This window comes from Tyto alba, unplaced genomic scaffold (assembly GCF_018691265.1).
Source record: "Tyto alba isolate M040663 unplaced genomic scaffold, T.alba_DEE_v4.0 Super-Scaffold_33, whole genome shotgun sequence".
In the NCBI taxonomy this organism is placed as follows: domain Eukaryota; kingdom Metazoa; phylum Chordata; class Aves; order Strigiformes; family Tytonidae; genus Tyto; species Tyto alba.
In genome coordinates, this window is record NW_024881308.1 from 11,497,575 (window position 1) to 11,520,653 (window position 23,079).

Sequence of the window (23,079 nt, forward strand, 5' to 3'; positions counted from 1 at the left end):
CATGGACTAGCGAGAGAGACAGTGAAAACATGAGAGTTGGCAATTCTGCAATAGCAAGAGGGAACAGGAGACAAAACTCCTGTTTGTAAACTACAATGCTGTAAGCTCTACACTGCTCTGGGGTAGCCCTCTTACCAAACAGCTCCTGCTTTTGCATCCATTTTCTTCACTCGCTTTCCCCATCCGCCTCATCAGCTCTGTTATTTCAAGCTGCTGGTTAACAAGTGGTAGTAAACACCAATGAGCACTTGCAAGTGGGATAAAAATAAATGGGAAACAAGGACAGGCAGCAGCAGTGAAGGTGACTCTCGGCAGCTTTCATTACATTTCAAGACAGGCTGATTTATGCGACGTGCTGGCACTCTGGGTTGGCTGCAGACTTGGAGCTCTGGCTCATCTGGCCATGTCCTGGCAGCAGCCAGCCAAGGGCCACTGCCAGCGGGTCCTGCAGTCCCCTGCCTGTGTTCAGGTAACCTGCCAGCCCAACCAGCATACTGAGGCTGCCCGGCCGCTGCACTGCTTTAATCCCTACTTCCCAGTTTGAGGAATTACAGATCTAATAGTGTTTTAAACAATAACCAGACTGTGACACCTTGCAACAGACTTCAAATGGCTTTACAAATATGGTTCAACCCTCCCACTTCCATTTTGAAGTGGGAAACGAGGTGTGGATATGTTAAATGTATTATTGACTCAGCATGTAAACCACAGTCACTAAACCAGGAGCATAATCCTATCCTCTTGACTGGTATTCTAACCCTAGAGGGACTGTTTGGGTCACAGGCATGATGGAAGACAGCAAGTTTACGAACAGGCAGCCCAAGGACAGAGCTGGCATGGGGGGATAGGGACAATTCATGTCCAGGTCTGAGCAGGTGGAGGGAAGAGAAGGCAGAAAGGGCATCCTGGGAGGGTGAGAGGAGATCTGGGTTTAGAAGACATCTGTTTGGATTAAAAAACTGCAGTATCCAGATTCCAGTTTGCTTGGTGTCATTGCTTAAAGTCTGCTGCAGCTGTCCAAAGACAAGCTTAGGAAAATATTTTTCAGACTTTCCTACTCTGAGAGGGCCCCAGGATCTCTGTGGGCCTCTCCCTGGCACGTTTGCAACACCCTCTGTACACAGACCTGATGCAGCCCTCCTCCCACACCTTCCCTTCCCCGCGCCTTGGATCCCCTGCTTATCCTTCCCTCTCCCTCCCCACTGATAAAAAACCCTCCCTGTGCCCCCGGGGAGGAGCCACCAGACAAATGCAGCCTGGAGTCTTGTCCAGGTGATGGGATGGCCACAACAGAAATACAGTTTGCTGGAGGTGGCTTCCAAGTACTGGCCTGAAAACTGGCTGTACTGATAGTGAAAAAGATCTGTGTAAACTTTGTTGAATCTTGGGAGAAATTAAATTCACTTTAAAATTTCAGCAGATTCTTAATTCCGTTTTGTGTGTTTCTAGTAGTCGTGTTCCCTTTCCTGAGAAGGGTAAGATCTAGGTTTCAAAGACTGATTAGAAGTGGCAGTAGGAGTTTGTTACAGAGATGCAACATGTTTCCTAAATATGAAGCCTCTTGTAAAAGCAGTGCTGAAAGAAATTAGGTTATACACATATCTCTGACACTTTATATACAGCTGTTTCTATTCAGCATTGAATCGCTGTTCATTAGTGCATCACTTTGCTGAGCAAGAGCCCGCTGGGGTATGCAGAATGCCTCCTGCAGCTATTCAAGTGCCTGTGAAGAGTTGTGCCTTGCTAAGTGAGTTCAAGATTTGTCAGAAGTTTTGCAGGCTGCAGTGGCTTTTAGGAATGGTCTGAAAGAGATAACTAGATGCAGCTCTGTTCTTGGAGAGCTACAGGGTTTCCATGCTAAAGTTCCCCTGCTACTTGCTAAGATATGAGTACAGTTATCAACAGACTTGCAGGTAAGTCACCAAAAAAAAATAAACAAAGCTATTGTCAGTACCTTTCTAGATGCTGTTAGTACTTGTAGATACCGTCATGGTGTTGGGGCACAACATTAAAACAAACTATACCCTTCTTTGCTGCACCATCCCTAGAACGATCACACTAGTACTTAAAAAAGCTCCAAAAAGAAGGCACATCTGCTTCGCGGGTTGGGTGGGCCTAAGTCTTTCTTAGTTACTAGAATTACATGTTTCAACCCACAACATGGAAACAGACTCCAATGAATGGGAGAAAGGGGTCTGGAGAGGGGCTCAGGTTTGATCTGGGTGCAGAAGTGGTGTATTTTGAAGCACAAACTAAAGCGTTCCAGCTGCAAGTCAAACCCAGGAATGCATCGTGCAAGATCTTATTTTTCTGTAGGGCTGGTAACATGAGCATTCAAATCATTCACTGCCTTTGAAGCCTGTGAAATCCATAATGGCCACAAAGTGAACATGTAGCAACTACATTTCAATTACCAAAGGCTGGTCAAGTACCTGGCTTTATTCTCTCCAGTAACAAAACTCCCATCAACTTCAAAGGGGTTGGGATTTACTCCACAGTGCAAATGCTGGGTCCAATGAAATCGGAGATGTAACTCTGGGACGAGGTATTTTAGCTTCTGAAGGTGCAGACAGATGGGCAGGATCAAGCTCTGATGTTGAGGGGAGCTATACAGTCTGCATTTTTTCTGCAGCTTCAGGTTAATAAATTGAGGATGATGCCCTGACTGATAATCTGCCCCAGAACTGCATGGGTAATTTTTGAAAATAAACAAGTTCCCATCAATTACAATAGGAGTTAGGTGTCCAACCTGCTTAGCTGTTGTTAGAAATCCCACTACATACCTGTGTGTCTCTTCAGTGCTTAAGTTCCTTTGAAACTGTCACTTTGGCCATTGCTTACAATAGTGGAGAGTCTGAGGGTAATGGGTATTTCTTTTGCAAAGTAGTTCACAAACAATTTCATGATTCCACTGTAAAAGTATCAAAGTTCATGTGTCTCAGGCTCATATCCGTATCCTTTATTTTGACACATTCTCTGCGTAGGTGCCTGAGATAAATGACTTTCAACACCTTGTAGCAAGCTTTGTGTCCTGTGATGTGTGCTCCCTAGCACTGGAATCTGCTTTGCTTTCCCCCAGCACCCAGAAGGGAGGAGATGGAGGCTTGAGCAGCACCCAGCTCCCTGATGGCAACCTTTAAATCCCACTAGCAGGGCTTGTGACCAAAAACAGGGACTTGATGTCCAGCTACTCAGGACCAAGCCCTTCTCAAGCCAGTCGCTGGCTTTATAAAACTCTTTCCCAGGCTTTTGGGTGAGTGAACCATGAAGACCAAACAGAAGTTGGACGTGAGTCACTGGACTTGAAGTTATGCACACGAGAGCTTTGAGACATGTTGTATTAGTCAAAGCATCAACTCTTTTCACAGTGTTTTTGATATTAGTAACATTTTTGTTCATGAATGTACTTGTTTGCTTAAAGTGAATAACTGATGCTTTGTGCCTAAAGAATGCTGTACATGCCTTTTAGAAAGGAGATATTGCCAGTTTGAAAAGCTCGTCTTGCAATGAATTTATAGATTCAGAAAGGCTAAAAAGACTATTTGCTCATGTAGTCTGGTTTTCTATAAGCACCTGTAATAATATCTTCAGTCTGACAGAGATATAATTTCTGTGAGTCAAAGTCCAGAGTGGCATCCTGTCTGCTATGAAGGACAGGCCTGGGCTCCCATTCTTACTGCCAGGGTTGTTAGCTGTCTGTCCGCCCATGACTGAGCAGGTGGATGGAGGAGAGTTTCCACCCTGTGTTCAAAAGTTGGTACTGTTGAGGGGCAGGACTTCAGGAATATGCCGTGGGTGCAGCTGTTTGTCTGAAAAGACCTATGCCTGTATTTTTTACAAAACAATAAATTGCAGACAAGAGATGTTGCTGGTTAGATACCTGCCAACCTGTCTGAACTCGTAAAGCAAGTCATTAATTGCTGAACTGCTCGTACTTATGGTTTATTTGAACCGAGGGCACACCATCACACCCTCCAAACTGGAGGTTTATCTGAGTTTTATTTAACTGAAAACAAAGCCTTCAGTGTATGTGATGGTCTCTTCACCCTCAAAGGAAAAAATCTCCAGTCAGTCTCAGCTTGGGCTTTCTAGCTGCATCCCATGCTGGTTTTGTGGCCCCCAAGCTGTCCCTGATCTCTGCTGTGTGTTGCTGTGTGACAAAGGAGAGATAATGCTGCAGCTGCCTCTGGGGAGGCTGGCACTGAGCTTCTGTGCCTTGGGGCACTTAAACAGGAGGCGTGCATGGTGGGGGGGGCACAAGCCTGGAGAATACCTGGTGTTTCAGATCCTGAAAGGCAATTCCAGCAATCTCCTGGGAGATCCCACTGCTCTCGTACCATCGTAAGAGCACAGGGAGAGGGAAAACCATTTGTTTTTCTGTTGGCCATCGTACCTGCCATGCTGGAGGGAGAGGGATCTACAAAGCCAAACACGAGCAAAGGTTTTCTTGCCTGCGTAGTGGGGGAGGGTTTGGCTTTGTTTTGCTCTTGTTGCTAACAACGTCAGATGGGTCTGACTTTCCAGCCTGCTCAGGGTGAGACAAACAGCCAAGGAAGCATCAAAGTGAATGGGTGTTTTTTGATCAACATTGGAGAGAGTTTGTTTTCTTTCTCCACTTGCCCAATGACACACTGACTTGGATGACTGGTCTGTGACAGAGCCGGTTGGAAAATGTCAGTGGAAAAATGCAGAAAAAGAGCAAATATTTTTACAAATGTTAGTGACAATATTTCTACCTTTGGTCAATCCAAACCAACAGGAATATTTTTTCAGGACAAACTGTTCAAAACTCACCACTGCCTGTGCCAAAATGTATGCAAAGGGTGAATATGCATGAACACTCATTAAAAACAGTGTTCCTGTGGTGAATATGATGCAGTAAAATTGCATCTAATCTTGTAGCTGGAACATCTGTATAATTAGCAAGATTCCTCACCTCTTCCAGCCAGTGGTTCATGTATATGTCTGCCCTTTGCATACATTTTTAGTTTAGGAATAATAATTTGTGAAGGAGAAAGTTTGCAGAAACACTTGCTGCTGCACACATAACTATCCTCAGTGGGTACCTTGCAGCCCTCTCTAAACATAGTTTTAACAAACCTCTGGATCATCGTAAAATTAAGGTAGTAAATGTCATCCTAACTCTGTCAGTAAGATTCCTAGTGGGCACTTACCTTGCTCATAAGGATCTGAAAAAGCTCCCTGGCATCTCATGAGGAAAGGCATTTACTCCAAGAACAAGTTTCTGGCAATTCCCTAATGCCCTGGCACACTGGTTTGGGCCTCTTCATCTGCCAACACATCTCTTGTTTCTGTTCGTCCCAAGAGTGAAAAGTCATCCCTGCAGGCTTGTACCTAAACAACCTACTTAGGAAATACAGCAAAGGGAAGCTTCTATCTCTGGAAGGGCCTAAGATAGAATAAACTTAAATGCTTATGGTAAGCAGGACATCTAATGGGTCCTATGCACGTCTGTGGCTTGTTGTCTTCTCCTTTAGGAAAGCCAGGTTAAAATTTATAGTTTGTGTTATTGTTTGATGAAAATAGATTAATATTAGCATAGTCCCCAAACCCTGCAAATAATTGTGTCATTAGAAATACCAAGAGAACCATGAGTTTTAAGCCATTAAATTAGAACTTCAGATGTGGAAGAAAACACACCAGTGGTTAAATACTTCTACCAAACAGCAAAGCTGGTAGAAATTCTCACCATTTAAAAACGTTGATAAGGTTTTCTGTCATATTTCATTTTTTTAATGTATTTTTATTAGCTTTTATAAAAATATAAAGCCAGAGTCCCGATTACATTATTTTTTTCTTACCCTTTTGGACTTTCCCCTTTTTAAATCCCTAGTGTTTCTCTTTTCATAAACCTAAATTAGGGCTGTAGTATTATTAGCCCATATTTACTAGTCCTAAAGAATAACTTCTGACTAGCATGTGACTGTAAATACTTTACATGTAAATAAATGCAATCTCACTGTTGGTAGGATTTGTATGTAAAAGAAATATGTGCAAATGAAACTAAGTGCCTTTGATAAATGGTTTGGGATTGCTGATTAATTGGAACTAGAAACAGATGAGAAAACTGAACATATGTTCTTATTCAAGTTCCCTGGAGGATTTGTCAGGGAACTTGGCATACATTAATAATTTCTTGGAAAGGATTTAATAGCTCATCTTGTAGTTTTGCACACACAAAACAATCAGTCAGTATAAAAAGCATGGTGTCATCTGTCTTTGTTAATTAGGGATCTCAAATGCCTTCGGTAATAAAGGCTAGTAATTAAGCTACAATTAGAAAGGAAGCATTCAGATGTGGTTTTGCCACCTCAGGATCCATAAGCAGCAGAAGGAAGAGGCTAGGTCTTCCAGAAATCTTTAAATACTCTGAGTTTATGATCTTTTCCTGCACTGGCACACGGCCAGGCTTGTTGGCTCCTCAGCTACCGAGTGCTCCCAGGGACAAGAGCGACGGTGCCTGGGATGCTCCTTGGGGCATGCGGAGGCTCGCAGGGCTCGCTCTCCCCGTGCCCTCGGTGGCTGACCACACACAGCCGCTACGTGCCCACTGCATTAGCATTGACTGAGACTTCACTCTGCAAACCTGACGCCTAAATCCAGCTCTTCAGACACTTTTGCTGATGGCCCCAGTGTTTCGAGCGGTATTGGACATAACTCTCTGAAGGAACAAACTGTTCTTGCGCTTTCATCGGGATTTCCCTGTGGGTCACTCACCTTCCTGGGTGCTCCTGGAGTACCTGGTAGACACTAATCTGGAATGTTTCATTATCGAAGCGTTCGCGGATGTAATCCTTATATATCCTGAACTCGGCAGCCGTCACAGCTTCCCCCTCTGGGATTCTGGAGAGATCAAACCTGAACTCTCGGTAGTGGCAGCGCTGATGGTGAAACTCTCTGTCATGCTCCACTGAAACAGAAAAACATCCCATTAGCCACCTGCTTTGTTCCCTTTCCCCTCGCCCTCAAACAAGCTTGTGAATTGCCACAACAGAAAAGGGCAAGAATATCTGATTGCAGTATCTCATGCTGTTGTTCAGTTCATTAAAGCACATAGGAAATACATTACTCTATCTGGGCTATTATGAGCATATATGTGTTTATCAGACTCTCTTTGAAACAGTTTTACAGCTGGCTGGTACAGGGTGTGGGTGACCGTTGTGTTTTAATGATTTTTGGCAGCTTTGTGCTTGACAAGTGACTCTGGACATTTGCCACCGATAACGACCAAGCTGCTGTGGGAAGGAGCTGAAAGAAACAGATGGGGCTTTTCAGGAGTGCTGGTTCTTGGCCTGACTCTGCTTCTGAAAATTACACACACACGCATACCCACACATATATACACAAATTCCAGTCCTTGAGGCATTTCATGCCAGTGACACACATTTGGTGCCAGCTGAATTTATCACAAGCTCCAAAGGGTCAAAGCTTTCATTTTGAAGCATCCTTAGCAATCGGGGCTATGAAGTAAATGTTCAGTGATGACTTTCTTCCACCTCCCAACCCTGACTGTGAAATAACAGAAAGTGCCAGAGTCCTCCCAAGACAGTGTTAGGACAGTGCATTATGCCACCGTGTGACATGTCTGCCTGTCTTCTGATGGACAGCTAATGGCAGTGTATAACACTGCTTGTGGGTACTGAAGATGAGGGTGAGTGTTTGTGAGGAAACAAAGCCTTCAAGACTGTCCTCCAGCAAGGGGGAGGTAAGGTGTCAGTGCCGCATCCCAACACATGAAGTGAAGCACCCTTCTTGGAACAATTTCCAAATGAAATAGACAAGTTGGACAAAGGAAAATGGGAAAACGGAGGTACAAGGGGATGAACTGACTCGCCAGAGGTCACACCACATGACATTTTAAGAGCTGAGGTTTGAACCAGGGACTTCCTGTATGTCCCAGTCCCGTCGTCTGTCCACTTGACCTCCCTGCAGCTTGACTGCACAATTCAAGTAGTTAGCTTTGAGATTTTCTTGGCAAAGAATGTGTGTCTTTCTACAGGCCTGATTCTCTTCTGGCAGCAGTAAATCCATTGTGTAAATCCATTGACTTAAATGGAATTATTCCTGAAAAAGAGGAGTTTCAAGCCTGCGTCTGGGAAGTGCTATTTAAATTTACAGCTCTGCACGGTACAAATGTCTATCGGCACTGGCGAGGGCCTCCCCTGTGGCCGGGATGGAGTGAGGAGCCTCCGGGAACCCGGCTGTGTCCAAGCACTTACACAGAGCAGGTTCAGCGCTGCTTTGCTGGCCGAGATTCAGCAGCTGGCCACGGGCTCTTCCTCCTCTTGCACATTACTGTTGCAAGGAGTCCAGTGCTCGCAGTTTGCCACTGTGTGATTGCTGTTCAGGGAAATACTTCAGAGCTCTTACTAATAGCTGGGATTCATCTTAGAGGTAGAAATCCCTAAACTTTCCAAGACGAAGGCTATTAAATTCAGCAAATGGTTTTGTAGATTGAACAGTCTTAGCACGCACTGAATGAACAAAGTTATTGTTGCACCTCTAGCTATAACATTTTGTACAGCCTCAGAAAGATCACTCAGTCTCTCATATCCTGAAGTGGGGGAATATTGTGAATATTCACCAGTGTTTGTAAAACACTTGGCAGACTAAAACTCTGCCTTCTAAGTGCTAGCAACACTATTAAATATGCCTCAATCCCTTTCCTCCAAAGTATTCTCAGCAGAATAAGATATAAAGAGTATGATTTCAGTCTCAAAGGAATTTGTCTGCACCTAAATTACAGAGGGGAGGAAAAAAAATTTTAATATGGAATAGCTCCTTTAACCTCAACTACAGAAGAATGAGTATCATGTTGTGTGGTTTTAGTTACATTATGGGTAACATCACCAGCAGAGTGTATTACAGAGAGGTCTAGCAGTAGGATGTACCAATATGACTTCCTTCCAAACACACAGGAAAGCTGAATTTTCGAAGGAGGGTGGGTGCACCTTTTCAGTGTACATATGTGATGACAACTACATCGGCCGACACCAGTCTTTAGCTGCACTTCATACACAAAGTCTGACAACAAACACATGAAGATGAAACTTTTTCGGGTGCTGCTAGAGTTCACAGTGATTCCCACTGCAGAGCCCTAGAAAAAATGTGTCATATTAGTATGAAAAATTAACAGCCAGGGTCATAAAATAAAAAGCCCCGAAGTTTGAACTTTCCCATGCTTTGCAGATGTTTGGATACAGGGGTTTGGGCTGAGCCATCTTTAGTGTTAAAGCAAACATTCCTGTGGCTATAGTCATTAAGATCATGAAAATATGTGGATATGTAACTGAAGAAAGAATCCCAAGAAACCCTTCAACTCAGTGTTTATTGTTTTTCCCCTTTTTCTTTGCACTCTGGACCTATCTGCTGACCCAGAAGTAACAAATCCTTTCAGAACTAATTTATGAGAAACACTGACCCTGAATCAACATCTGTTAGATGACTGCAGTAAATCTTATTACATAATTAAACACCAAAATCTATGTTAAAATAACGTTAAGGGTCTGACTTGAACTCATAAAAGCAAGACTCTTCGTTATGAAGGCTGAAATCCTATCCTTAATTCATGCTGCTGTGCATTGGTATTTGTGAACATATGGTACAGTATATACGATCATGCACGTTTTCTAGACCCCAGTAATACCTTAAGCACAACAGCACGAGGTAAGCAGGGGAGCACTCAAGAAGTCTGAGTTCCCTGGGTTTGATGGGTGTGACCTCTGACAATACTACAACAGGGTTGTTTCCGATTGATTACCTGAGGAGTTTAAATGGGGGGGGGGCGGGAACAGGTCTGGGGGGTGTTCAAACAAACAAGGAGGGGGGGGGGGGGGGGGGGGGGGGGGTGGGAGAGTGATATCTTAAGTGTTCACCGAAACAATCAAGCAAATTGCTACAGGTCTTTGGCGAAGACTGTAGTTACTCTGTTAGATCTATAAAATCCACGATCCCTATTGATGCAACAAACCATAATGAGAACCTTTTGGTCATTCTTGAAGGACTTAATCTCAGCTGTTTGTCAGGCACTATGTGTTAAATGCTCCCTTAAAAGTCATCAAGAAATATGCATATTTGCTGGGTATACTTAATAGCCCTTCTGCCCAAAGAATTTGAACTCATGTTTGTCCCAGGTTCATAGTTCTTACAAATCACTACTACCCAAAGGCTTTTGGTGAATGGTTTTAACCCAGTTCTTAATTTCAAACATTGGAAATTCCAGCTCAGAAACTGCCACAATTCAAATGCCTTGGCAAGGCAGCTGCTTGGAGAGGAAGCCAAAGCTCTGGATGTGCAATCAAAGGTTGTAAAATATGAAAAGGAAGAACACTCTTGAAAAATAATTCCACTATGGAACAGACTATGTGCCTTAGCTGTGGGAAAGCAGTGGATTTCCTCTCCTAAAGAAACAATCCAAAGTTACTCACAGGTGATGCATGTGTAAATGCACCTCTCCTCATTTCTAGAAGTGGTCTCCCATTTTGGAGGCACAACCACTCTTGAGAAATTATGACCTAATTTAACACATGGCTCAAAATCTGCTGGTGCAAAATAACTCTTGGGCATGGTGAGTGTGGCAGTTAATTGTAGCTACAGCAGGTGGAGATCACCAGACATTCCCTTTGGCATAGTCCTCCGGGAAAGGAATGGTCAAGATGATGGGACTTGAGAGCTGTAGGATGGAGGCAGACAACAGATTAATGAGAAAATAATCAAGACACCAAAAAGCGTGCAGAACAATTAAGGTAATTCAAACAAAACAAGAACATAGGCTAGTGGTTATCAGTAAATTTGCCACACCTCTGTGGCAAATATGCACGTAAGATCAGCATCTTTGAAAACCTGGCTTTGGCTATCTGTCTACAATCTGAATGCCGCACAGACTGCACTCATCTATCTGATACAGATAGGGCTCTGATCTCTCTGAAGTCTTTTGTCTCTTCAAACCGACTCTGTTGTGGCATCGTGGTGATGCAAGAGGAGGCAGGAAAGCATAGTTGTGCAACAGCAGGGATGGTTAAAAGAAAGCACGATGGATACATGTGCTCAGGTGTGAAGTAGCCAGATATCAGATCCAAAAATACAGGAAAGCTGGAGATAAAATGTCAACAAATCCCTGGTACTTGTTTTGACATGTTCTAAAGTATACTCTTTTTAGAGACAAAACTTGAAAACATTAAGATGCAGAGATGAAAAAGCATAGTTACAGCTAGAACATGTAGCAATACAGCTGGAACCAGTACCGAAAAAGTAACGTTGGACAGAAAGTCTTGTGATCCTGGTTTAACACCCCAGGGTACCTGAACTTCTAAAGAAAATTACACATCAGTATAAAGCTGGGAAACTTGAACTGATCCCACATTTGGTTGTTTTCACAACAGAATATGTTTAAACTAGAAATATGAGCCCAAACTATTTTCAGCTACTTTGTAAATCACTACTGGTAAGTGAAAAGCCGAACTGAGCTAATTTTGTAAACGCTGGTAGGACCACTGGGTTTTTTTAATATGGATTGATGGTGGGCAAGGCATGACACATGACAGCAAAGATTATGTTGAGACATAGCTTGCAGTAGTTATTATTTCTCTCTACACATACCAAAGAAACCATACTGTTTTAGCCTTAGTACCGAACACAGTAGCACAATGTCCATCCACCACTAACTCCATGTGTCAAGCAAAGAACCAGTGAATCACAGCAACAATTTACCAGGAATGACTGTATTAACAAATAATTATTACAGAAGTGTTAAAGATCTAATCCAAACCTCAGGGAAATCGGTAGAAATATTTCCACTGATTTCAGTGGATTTCTTGGGAGGCCTTACTTTTGCCAATCTACCTAACTATTTTCACACTCTTGTTTTCTGAAGATGTAAAAAATCTTTTTCACAAGCAAAGTAGACACCAGATGAACAGATTCTGTGCTTAGGCTGCCAAATTGGGAAAGCTTCAGTAATTCCATACCTCCTCCTCCCTGGCACATTTAGGTGATGCATTTGGAATAGATTTTGAATATTTAAACAAGTAAAAACTTAAATTTTCCTGTTAACACTTTCACCTGATAATATGTTAATTGTTTTTATAAGGCACTTTAAGAGTAGTTGTCTCATTTATTGTAGTACTCACAACAATTAGAGTGCTACTTGTTTCTCATTTACAATGAAAAAAAGCACCAAAAGGAATGTGCAGTAGGGTGTCTGTAACTTCTTTACTCCCAAAAAAGGCCAGAAGGGATTTGTAAAGGACTTTAATCTCAAATAGATTAAAGGTCTTGAATTCCTGAGACTAAAAGATAAGTCAAAGGAAAATAGATTCCAAAAGACAACACCCCCTCGCCTGAACTTCCCAGCCAGGCGGGAGACTCGGCTGCAGAGCCATCAGCAGTTGCCTAAGAAACCCCCCAGAGATTTGGATGCCAAAAAAAATCTGCCACACTCCAGCATCAAGGTCTAACAGGTTTTCACATTCTACCTGTGCCTGCCTGGCCCCAGGGACTGAAGAAGTCATGTATGTGAGTTTAGCGGGAATGAAAGTCTTTATCTTCTTTCCCTCTGATGGGTGCAGAGCTACAGAAAATGAGCATTATTTCTTCAGAGATGGCTGAAGGCTGTCTGGCTTGTCCAGTGAGCCAGTGGACTGATTTTAGCTTTAGGGCAAACCACACTTTTGAGTCACACTTTTATCCAGCAATGCAAAACCTCGTTTGAATTTTTCAGGAAAATTTACCTTTAATTCCCTCCATCACCACCGCTTGAGATCGAAGCCAAAACTTCAGAAACTCTCTTGCACCATTTCAGTGTAGAGCATGAGCTTCCTAGAAACCAGCTGCCCTGGGACCACCAGCTCCACCTGGGATCCAGGAGCATTTTCAGTCTATGTACATTACTGCTTCCGAAGAGAAGGTCCACTCCTATCGATGCTTCACCCTGCTGTCTCCCTTGGGAAATGGATTCAACTGGAAAATAATTTTCCCTTCCCCAGATGAGTTTTCAGGTGGGTCCCATCCTCACCCCGCTCCCCGCAGTGCCCCAAGAGCAGCGATGGCAGGAGGGGGACCGGGGGCCTCCCAGCACGGCGGGAGGGAGGGCAGGGCCACCCCTGGCACTCTCAGCATGCGGCGGTTGTGAAAATGTGCTGTAAATTTTCAGGATGCCAAATTTGAGACCTCTTGATGGGATTCTAATTAACAGGCATTAAATGTTCCCTCTATAAATTGCACTTCTTTGTCTCTAAATTGGTGGATAAAACCATGTCGCTTATGAAATATAGGCCTTTTTGCCTTATGTTAGTGAGGTTTGAGGAGTAGGAAACCAATTAGGGGAAGGATCCAGCGGTCTCTGCAGCTGAAAGAGCCTACTGGGCTCAGCGGGATTCCCGACTGAGCAAGAAGTGCAAGGTCAGTCCTTATATTTTTCTGACAAAAAGGAGGAGTATAATAAAGATTGCAACAGTGTCATGCCAGGCCACAGTCTGCTAAGGCACATGTTTCCCTCCTCATTGTGCTTGACAGCAAGAGTTACAGGGGCAGTGGCAGTAAATTTATAATGGCAAGTATTTGGTAATGCAAAGTTCTGTGATTGGTTTTCATTTGCTTCATCCTCTCAGCTACAAGATTTACACGCTGACATTAGGGAGCTAAAGCAGCAGTTAAAGAAATATTTGAATAAATAGTTAAAGAATATAAATTGGGAGTCCTATAAGTGTAATAGAGAAAATGTCTGGAGTTGAATGATGGGATTTTTTATTTATTTTGTAAAGAACAATAAAAACAGTATTTGGAGGGTGTTTTTACATTGGAAGGTTACAGTTCTGCCAACCCATCTAAAAGCTACTGCAGGTTCTCAGAGAAACCTAAAGAAAAACCCTTGATTTTGATCTGTGAGATAAGCTTACTAAAAATACAGTCTGTGGTTTTTCTATAACTCATTACTGCATCCCACCATCAGGGACTGCTGCCATCCTGCCACTTCTAAAAACACCGCCTGTCCCTTCAGCCACAGGCCCATAATACCCAGGCATTTGGGGGAGGCTGGGCTCCTCTGCTGAAGCCGGGGGCTGATGGTCTCACCCCGGTCTGCCCTTTGCAGAAGAGGCTGCTCTGAGCCAAGGCAGCACTCAGCAGAAAGGAACCTGCACCCAGGCGCTCAGTGCTCATGTACCCATTTTACAGCTGAGTAAAGGGAGGTGAAGGTGATAAAAATGATAACTTCTGTGTGTGGCAAGGCAAAGTTCTGCCCCGTCCACGAGTGGAAAGCAGGACTAATGCATTAATTTCAAATGAGATGAAAACCAGGCTCCATAAATCCTGATCTCCAACCCCAGAGGTTAGAAACAAGGGGGTTTGAAATTCTTTAGTGCTCACTCGCAAAGCGATCTGGGGTAAGCATTTTTGCTTCGAAAGGGGGGAAAAAAAGCCCTCTGGAGTTAATATTCTTCCTTTAGCCATCACTTCATTTTTTCAGCTTTCAGCATGAAGGTGGTGTTGCCAGCAAGACCACCTAGCCACAAACCCAGCAGGGAGCTTCCAAAATTCTTCTAAACACTGACTCCTTGTTATAAATTGAAAAGTGGTAATAGCAACAGTGCATATCACATCTGTGCCAGGCTTCAGGCCTGGGAAGGAGCACTCTCCCTACTGCTGAACACAACTTGGAAAGATCCTTTCAGTCCACACATGTATCAGTATTAGCCATTTCTTTGTCAACAAATCCCTTAATACGTACCCTTTCTATCATGTACAGATGTCGAAAAAATAATGGAATACTGTACTACAAGATTAAACACTTTAATGTCAGCATATGTGTTGCATGACTCTGAACAATGGTATCATTGTGCGTGTACAAACAGCGGGTTGAGGGAAGATGGGTTTAATTATCTCCAAAGCAGCAGCAAGTTCTTCCTGACTAAGTTAAACTTCAGCTAGCAAAGACTGCTCAGGGCAGAAATTGGTATTTCCCTAAAAAAATGCCTGGGCCCTTTCTGATGTTCTTCCAGCATTAGGGTTAGTGCCGTACCCGCCTCAGGCTGGGCGTCGGAGAGGGATGCGGAGCCACCTGCTTCCCGGGAGCTGGGACACGCGGGGCGAGAGGATGCTAAGAGTCACCACATCCTCTCACCCCATGTGTCACCCGGGAGACTTTACAGTTAAAATTCCTTAGGATGGCAGATGGCAAAGGGGAAACATAATAATTGGGAGGGAAAGGACAGACAGAAGCGTGCATGCTGCCTTCTGCACGTGGAAACATTCCCCTGCCGGCATTTCTTTGCAGGGACTTTCAGGCAATGCTGGATGGCAAAACTAGTTCTCCTTAAAGAACATCCATGAAATATTGGGGCAGGTTATGCACAAGTAATCCATTTTCTTTTCCGAGTGTGCCCTGATTGGTACCCATTTATGCTGTGGTTTCTCTGCTGAAATCAGAGCCAGACTAGATGAAAGGTATTGTGAAAAATTTACACGTGGGACTGCTCTGTGAACACGAAACTCTCCTAATAGTAAACAGACCCATCGTGGTGTGAATCCTGATGCTGAGTTTGCAGTGTCTGTATGTGTATCTAGGGAAAGAAAAGTTAAATAAGCAAGGAAGAGTTGTGTTTCTTCAGAATACCTTATTCATGGCCTTCGCATGTGAAACACGGCAGCACATAGTGCTGCAATCCATCTGAAGCTGCTGTAATGCATTTAGGATTGCTGCGGGATTTGGGGTGTGTGAGGGAATGGAGAAATGGGGAGGTGACAGGGGAAAGAAATAAATGGGAGTTCATGAAGTTGTTCCTTTAGACAGACTCCCTCTATTTCCACCTTCTTCCAGGAATCCAGTATCTCCTGCAGGGCCTCCCTCATCAGCCTCTCAAATCTTGTTTTTCTTCCCTCCTTCACTGGGAAGGGGGGGGATCCAGGATAGTGCTGATCTGGGGATTTGCCCCCAGCAGCTCTCCCTTTCCCAGAAGCTTGGGGGTGGCATTTTTCCAGAGAGACAGAGGCAAGCTGGGGACTGTGGTGATGCTGCCAAACATGGCTCCTCCTATGTCATCCCAGCTGGCCAGCGCTGCGGCCATCACAAAATGTCTCAAGCTCTCATGCTGTCATGGGGAGCAGGATTAACTGAGGCTGGTATTTACCCTCGGCAGCTGCACCACCGACAGATTGGCTGTTGCATCTCTCTGTGTATCTGAAAGATAGGGATGCACTTGGACAGCAGCTCCGAGCTGGGGCCTCCTGCAGGGACCGTGGGATGCACAGGGCAGGCTGAGGCAGCTGCAAAGTTTCCTGCCCACCAAAGGTAATCTTAGCTCTTCTCTGCACCCTTGTCTAGAAATGCCCCTGTAGTCAAACTGAGCAGTGAGCAAAATGCCAGGCAGAAGCTCATCATCACTCCAGCTTTCTTTTCTCTGTCTGCACCATAATGCATAACATGGACAGCTTAAGAACAGAGGTGTGCTGCTGTCTAATACATCCCCCCATATCCTAAATCCTCGGGATGCAGCTGTGGGAGGTATGTGGACATGCAGGAACACATTTTTCTTTTCCCTCTTTGAACAGAGATGACTGCTACATTACACTGCTTTCTCTTTTTGTAATCTGGGGGACAGCAAGGCTGTTTTCCTGGTGCTGTTGAAAGACAGTGAGTTGTATCTGGTGAGGCCAACTTCACAGGGAAGCTGTGCCAGCGTTAGGTGTGAACTCCAAGTCACACATTTTTCCAGTGCATCCAAGGGTCAAGGAGATAATGGCAGCCTTGGGAGGAGGGGGAGAATCACAGATGAGGGTCAGGGTGGCGGAGATCACAGTGGCAGCCACAGCACTGAAAAGCATAGTACTGGTGTAGGGGAAAAAGCAAGGTGATGGGTGTCTCAAGGGGGAGGAGACTGCAGAGCACAAAGAGGGAGAAAAGTTAGTGACAATATGGTTCACTGAGAAACATAATCCCCCAGTCCAACCAGCAGACAAATGGGGCCCAAGGTGCTTCCTGCAACCTGCTCTGAGGCTGGAGGCCTCTCAAAAAATCACTGATGCAAAAAACAGCAGTCTGCCCTGTCTGCTTGTACACACAGCACTGAGCAAATGGAAACACATCCCCAGGCCCAAGGAAGGAGAGACAAGTGGCTGAACAGATCTGGTCAGAAATAACGTGTATGCAGCACAAGAGACTACTACAGGGACACCTAAAATGGGCTATTTGGGACAAAATGTAAATTTTGGAATAAAAAGACCCAGATCATTCTTGAAAGCTTCCAAATGTGAAACAGTTCTTCACCTTGGACCATATTTCAGATCAAGGAAGGCAAGATAGTTTCCCTGAAGGGTTTTTAGCCAGCTCTAACCTAACCTCAGGTAAAGGAAGACAGCCCGCTAGTGACTGGTAGTCTGGAAGGGTGCTCATCCTCTGAGGGTGAGGGCAGCAGCACCGTAAGCTCCCCTGCTCTTCTGAAGGTGTCTGCTCACACCCCGATGTCTGTACAAGGGAAGGACTAAGCATCGATGCAGGAAGCTGGGAGCCTGCAGCACAGGCACCTAAATCTGCAAGAAGGCATGTGCAGAGGACATGCAAAGAAAAAACAAATTTTGATATAGTAACTCTTTGATGCAACAATTTGATCATGCAGAGACGCAAGAGCATCAAATTATGCTCTTGCATTCCAGTAAATACACTGGGGCAAACTAAGAAGGCTTCAAGTGTATTTGATAAATTAGTTACACTTCATAATAAACAGCTTGAGTCAGTAATCTTGGGAAGGTCACTGCCCAAGCGTCTCTGACGTGTTTATACAAAACAGACAGAAATGGCTAAATGTACCACTAATGCCCTGGAGCGTGTGTTCATCTGCATTTGCAAGGCCAGACTCCTCTGCCTTACACTGGGCCTGTGAGAGACGATATTGCCTACCAACTTAGCTTCAGTTTTTTCCAAATCTTGCTTCCAGAGCATGAGGAATTTTATGAAAGTTGTGCTCTAAACTGGTGCTTTTCAAGCTTATATGTTGCTAATTATCTTCTACTACATCATTTTTTTCAAGTTGCCTTCTGTTCCTTATTACTACTGGTATATTACTATATAGCATAAAGTTACTTAATACAGCAAAAGATTCAACAACATTTGCAAAACTGATATAGAAGGAAGGACTGGATTCTGGACTGGTACAGCTGGTTTAAGGTATTTTAGAAGTAAATGAAATCAAATGAGAATTTATAATCCTTCCTGAGGTCTGGATTCCATCAAACTAAACTCATTAGGCATTAAGGTGCAGGTGCAGCTAAATAAAGGATTGTTCTGCTTTCCTTAATACCATAGATTCACATCTTGAGTTCAAAATAAAAGTCTTTTAAAAGCACATGTATATATTGTGCATCTACTGGCAACACTTGAAAGTTCAGCTGATGGAATCTTCAAATGCCTCATTTTTGTCATAGGAATGTGCCCATTTCTGCACTGGCCATGCTAAGGGACACAAGTGGAGAAGTGACCGCACATTGGCCTCTTTCGGCTTATTCATTTCATTTGCATTAGACTTCCTTTCATCTACTGAACAGCTGCCCAAATAAATAGCATAAATCTAATTAATCCTCCTTTAATGCTATATTGCCACAACAATACCAGCATCCCCCCCAAATATTCCAGAGTGCGGGTCTACACCTGCACAGGCTCTCTGGGAGGAACACGGCGGGAGGTGTAGGCACAGGGAATCAAGCCTTTTTTGTGGTTTACTGTGATAAAAGGAAAATAATTCAAGAACCAGTTTTCCAGGTTTGAAACCATATGACTGGCTGGATTTCTCAGCTGAAATCCCAGAATCTGCTTTTGTTGAGAAAGTAGTTTGTGGGATATTACAAAATAACCAGTTGATATCAGACATGCGGCGATCAGATAAGAATCTTAGCCCTTGACTGTAATCAGCAAAATTTCAACTTGGAATGTATACACTTCGTGCTGTGCCATAAGACTGCAATCGGCTGGACCTTTTGAGCTTGTCTATGCAATAACAAACATCTGTGCCTTTCTCGGTCAGGCAATGCCGGGAGCTTAGGGGGCAACAAACTATGCAGGGGAAAGGCCCATCTGCCCTGGAGGGGAAATCCCTGCAAGAGCAGAGCTCATCTTGCATCCATACTGTTACATCTATTGCATGTTTTTCAGGTGTTCTGTATGTGGGTGGTCCAGTGATATTCACACAGTTTATAAACCAGGATTATTAGATAGAAATACAGTGTCTGGAGGGATGGGAGGAAACATTTTGGAAAATAATCATTCGAGACTTGAATTACTGCTTAACATGATACTCCAGAGTGCCCTTCCTCATGAAAGTGGGACTTTGCAACCTATTTCACATTTTTCTCTGAGATCATCATATTTCCTCTGTACTGGCAAGATAGCTGAGATCGGGTGGGGCACCGAGCACAGCCTCCTGGGCTTGGGACACGGGCACTGGAGAGGAGGTCACTGCCCAGCCGTGATCCTCGCTGTCCTTTTGCCTGTGATGGAACTCACAGCTTCTGCGTATGATCTTTTTGCTTTCTAGGAATGTTTGCTGTGCAACACATTTATTTTTGTTGAGAAACAGGCAGGGGACTGTTTATTCCTTTAGTAACTTGGTATATGGGCCTGAGAGCTATGAATATTAAAGATCTGTAAACTGATAGTTAGTACATGTAAAATCTGTTAGTACATGTAAAATGCTAGTGTCTTAGACTGATAAAAAGTTTAAACTATTATTTCAGAAATGTCCTCAGGAAGACATATATGTATATATATATACATATACACATGTATAGAGTGTGTGCATGTGCCTGTTCCCTTTACACTCTAAATGTTGGTGGCCAACACCCCTGGTGTAACAACATCTGAAGGTTAGAAGATTTATTTTCAGTTTAATTCCCACCCACGATCCCTATTATACAAGAGGAATTTTTTTTTTTGGTACAAGATAAGACCATCAGTGACATGAGCAGCACCTAGCCCTGCATACCACACTGCGGATCGCAGGGCTGGATTCCTGACACTGAGCCTCTCACTAGGGTTGGGCCATCCAGGCCTCCTGAGTCAGCCCCTAACAACAGCATTTTCTGGTTTGTTTTGGTTTTTGTGTGTCTTCGAACACAATTTTGCAATTGCAGTTCTGGGGTAAAAGATCAGCTGTTGTAATACACCCTCGTGTCCTCACATCGGTTTGGTATGAATGAAGGGAACGCAGTTCATGTCCTGTTGCGTGCAACTGTTAAAAATAGCACAGAAATGAGAGCATGCCATTTCTGAAAGTGTCTCTCAAGGAGCAGGAACACAAGTCATTCTTCTCCAGCTCGGTCTCTTGCCTACTCTCTTATTGGACTACAACTGCCAGTATGGGGAGGAAAGACTTCCAGCGTATTAGACACACTGGATTTCCCCCCTATTCTGTAATATTCTCAGCGAAACAGCTCTCATCACACAGTTGTGGACTAATGAGCAAAATGACAGTTACTGTTTTCTAAAAAAATGTTTGGGGGTTGCTTGAAAGCATTTCTGCATCATTCAGGATTCTTTCATGTATTTCTGTATTCCCTGTGTCAGGTTTTAATGTAGCTTAACAGTCAGAGAATTCTGTGGATATGGAGTCTAGTATTCTTGTAATTTGATTATAATGCATGCCACCAAGTTGCAGGAACTATTGTATTCAGAGGTCAAAGTTGTGTTCACACCAGTGAGAGAAGTTTTACACCACATGTCTGATTTGCTTCTCCTTTTCACCTGTCTCGGGAGATGTATGATTCATCACATAGTGCTGAAATATCTTCATCTTCTGATTTGGGCCAAGATTTAAAAGAGTGGTTACTCAAAAGCTTCTTTCTGAGTTGAAGAGAAAGATCTCTGCCGAATGATTCCTTTTCAGCTCTTCTCTTCAGCAGTTTATTACAAGTATATTTGTGTAATTAAGGGGCCCAGTAGTAATGTTGTTAAAATACAAGTGGGCACATTTATTGTTTCCTCCAAAAGGAAACAACCAATCTCCAGCAATTCTGTGTTTTCCCTGCCTCAACTGAACATTTACTGCTTTATGTAGCTAGCAAATTGTGAGGCTAAAGTTCCTTCTGTTTTTTTTCTATTTCTTTTTGTTAAAAAAAAGAAAAAAGAAAAACATCTCCTCCTTTCTCTTAACAAATGCTGGATTTTTTTAAGGATATGGTCAGAAAGGGGAACTTAAACTCAGCATGATGTTTACAGTGCCACACAAGCTTCAGGAAAAGTGATGTGCAGTACTCTTTATTAACATATAAAAAGTCCCTGTGGGATTATAATTACTGCAAAGTAATAAACAAATAAAAGTAGCATGATTAAAATGCTCAGAATATTTTTTTGTGATAGAAGCAATTAAGTTTTGAGAATCAGGGGAGAAGCAGCTTGCTAGCATCAAGCATGTGAGTAGAACAGATACGATTAGGAACTGGTTCCTGTTAGTGAATGATTATCAGTCATGTTATTATAGATACTTGGCTTATGTAAATAAATTGTTAAAATATTGATACAATGATATTTGAACACTACTAAATTGTAAGCACCAGAATTCAGATTTATAAATTACTGTAATTTTTAATCTTCCATTTAAACGATAAACCTGAACTTGCATCCCCTCAGGGTGCAGAAGGACTTGTTAAAGTCACTGGGCATTTCAGGTACACAAGCAGTGAAATACTACCAGCCCTGTTCCTAATCCTTACTCAGTAAGAAACTTGTCTCTCCGTCGGAATTGTAACTCCCAACTACTGATGCTGTATTATTTTATGAGCATTTTTTAGTAGTTCTCCCAGGGTTCTTCTGGTCTCTTTTAAAAAATTTTACTGCCACTGTGCTGTGGGAAGAACAATTGGTAAAATCAGAGAACCACGGCAGCCCCACCGGTGCCAGCAAAACGAGGTGACTGAAGGCAGGATTTGGCCCCGTGACTCTAGTAACAGTGTCAAAGCTCGACCTGATTTACGGCTCCCCAAACTTGGTACAGACACGGTGCCAGCTCCTCAGATGGTGTCAACCGTGGTGACTTCACTGCTGGGGTGGCCCCGTGCCAGGCTGCTCCAGCTGAGGATATTGCCTGGTGACATCAGTGGGTTTGCGCAGAGGTGTAATTCAGACCAGCATCGCGTGTTGGGAGGTTGCAGCCTAACGAGAGGAAACTTTTTGCTCATTTGAAAGACAGTTGTGCACAACAGGCAAAACTGTAAAAAATGATCCACTGAGAGATTATCGGTCTGATCAGCGACAATATTCCCTCATCATAAAGAGCGTAACAAGGCACTTGCTCATTTTAATTATTATTTAAGGAAAGCTGTGCCTTCCCTCTCCCCCTCCCTTTTTTTTTTTTTTTAAAAAAAAAAAAAAAAAAAGGAAGGTAGCTTTTAAGAGCTTGCCATGAAGATCTAAGTTAAAGGATTTTCTCTACTACAAAGCCTGCATAGTTTCCCATGCCAGGTGGACCCGACAGCACTGACTGCATACTGAAAAATCTCATCCCCACCCTTCAGGCACTTTAATTGTAAGCCTTTCCAGATACACTGGATAAACACTGTCAAAATGAACCTGAAAGGGTTGTTGTTGTTGGTTTAGCCCTTAAATAATTATGAGTTTGTCTGTCTAATTACAACATAATCTTGTTTAAACTGGGATGGCTATTTCCAGTATCTTTAAAATGAGATGGAATCAGAAACAGTGAAAAACTGAAACTTTACAATTCTTCTATTTTAAGGCAAAGAAAAAAGCATTTTTAGTCCTGTAAAATTTAATTCAACCTGACAACAAAAGAGTCTAATCTGGAAGCTACTGCGGTAGGATAAGGATGATAAAGAATAGTGTGGGACCTCTGAGTTGCAACAGAAACTTAATACTCTACGGATAAAATTTTTCAAACAGTTTAGAAATAGTTTAAGGTAATTTACGGGAAGACTTGAGTGACAAAGCACATTACTTGAAGTGCCTTTCCTTCACTAGGCACTTTCTAAATTCTTTCTCTTTCATTTCTTTACTCTCAGGAGACTTTTAAATCCAGTCAACCAAAACAACACTTTGTTTGTTGGTATAACGCAGGGCTG

At 43.2% G+C, this 23,079-nt stretch overlaps 1 protein-coding gene across 1 annotated transcript in view; it reads right to left on the reverse strand.

The window, feature by feature from the left end:
- The window catches only part of BMP7 (bone morphogenetic protein 7), a 47,904-nt gene that overhangs the window by 16,215 nt on the left and 8,610 nt on the right, over positions 1-23,079 (reverse strand). The window contains exon 2 of the mRNA XM_032993603.2: positions 6,739-6,931. Coding sequence (XP_032849494.2) covers positions 6,739-6,931 — 193 coding nt within the window. The remainder of the gene's footprint in view (positions 1-6,738; positions 6,932-23,079) is intronic.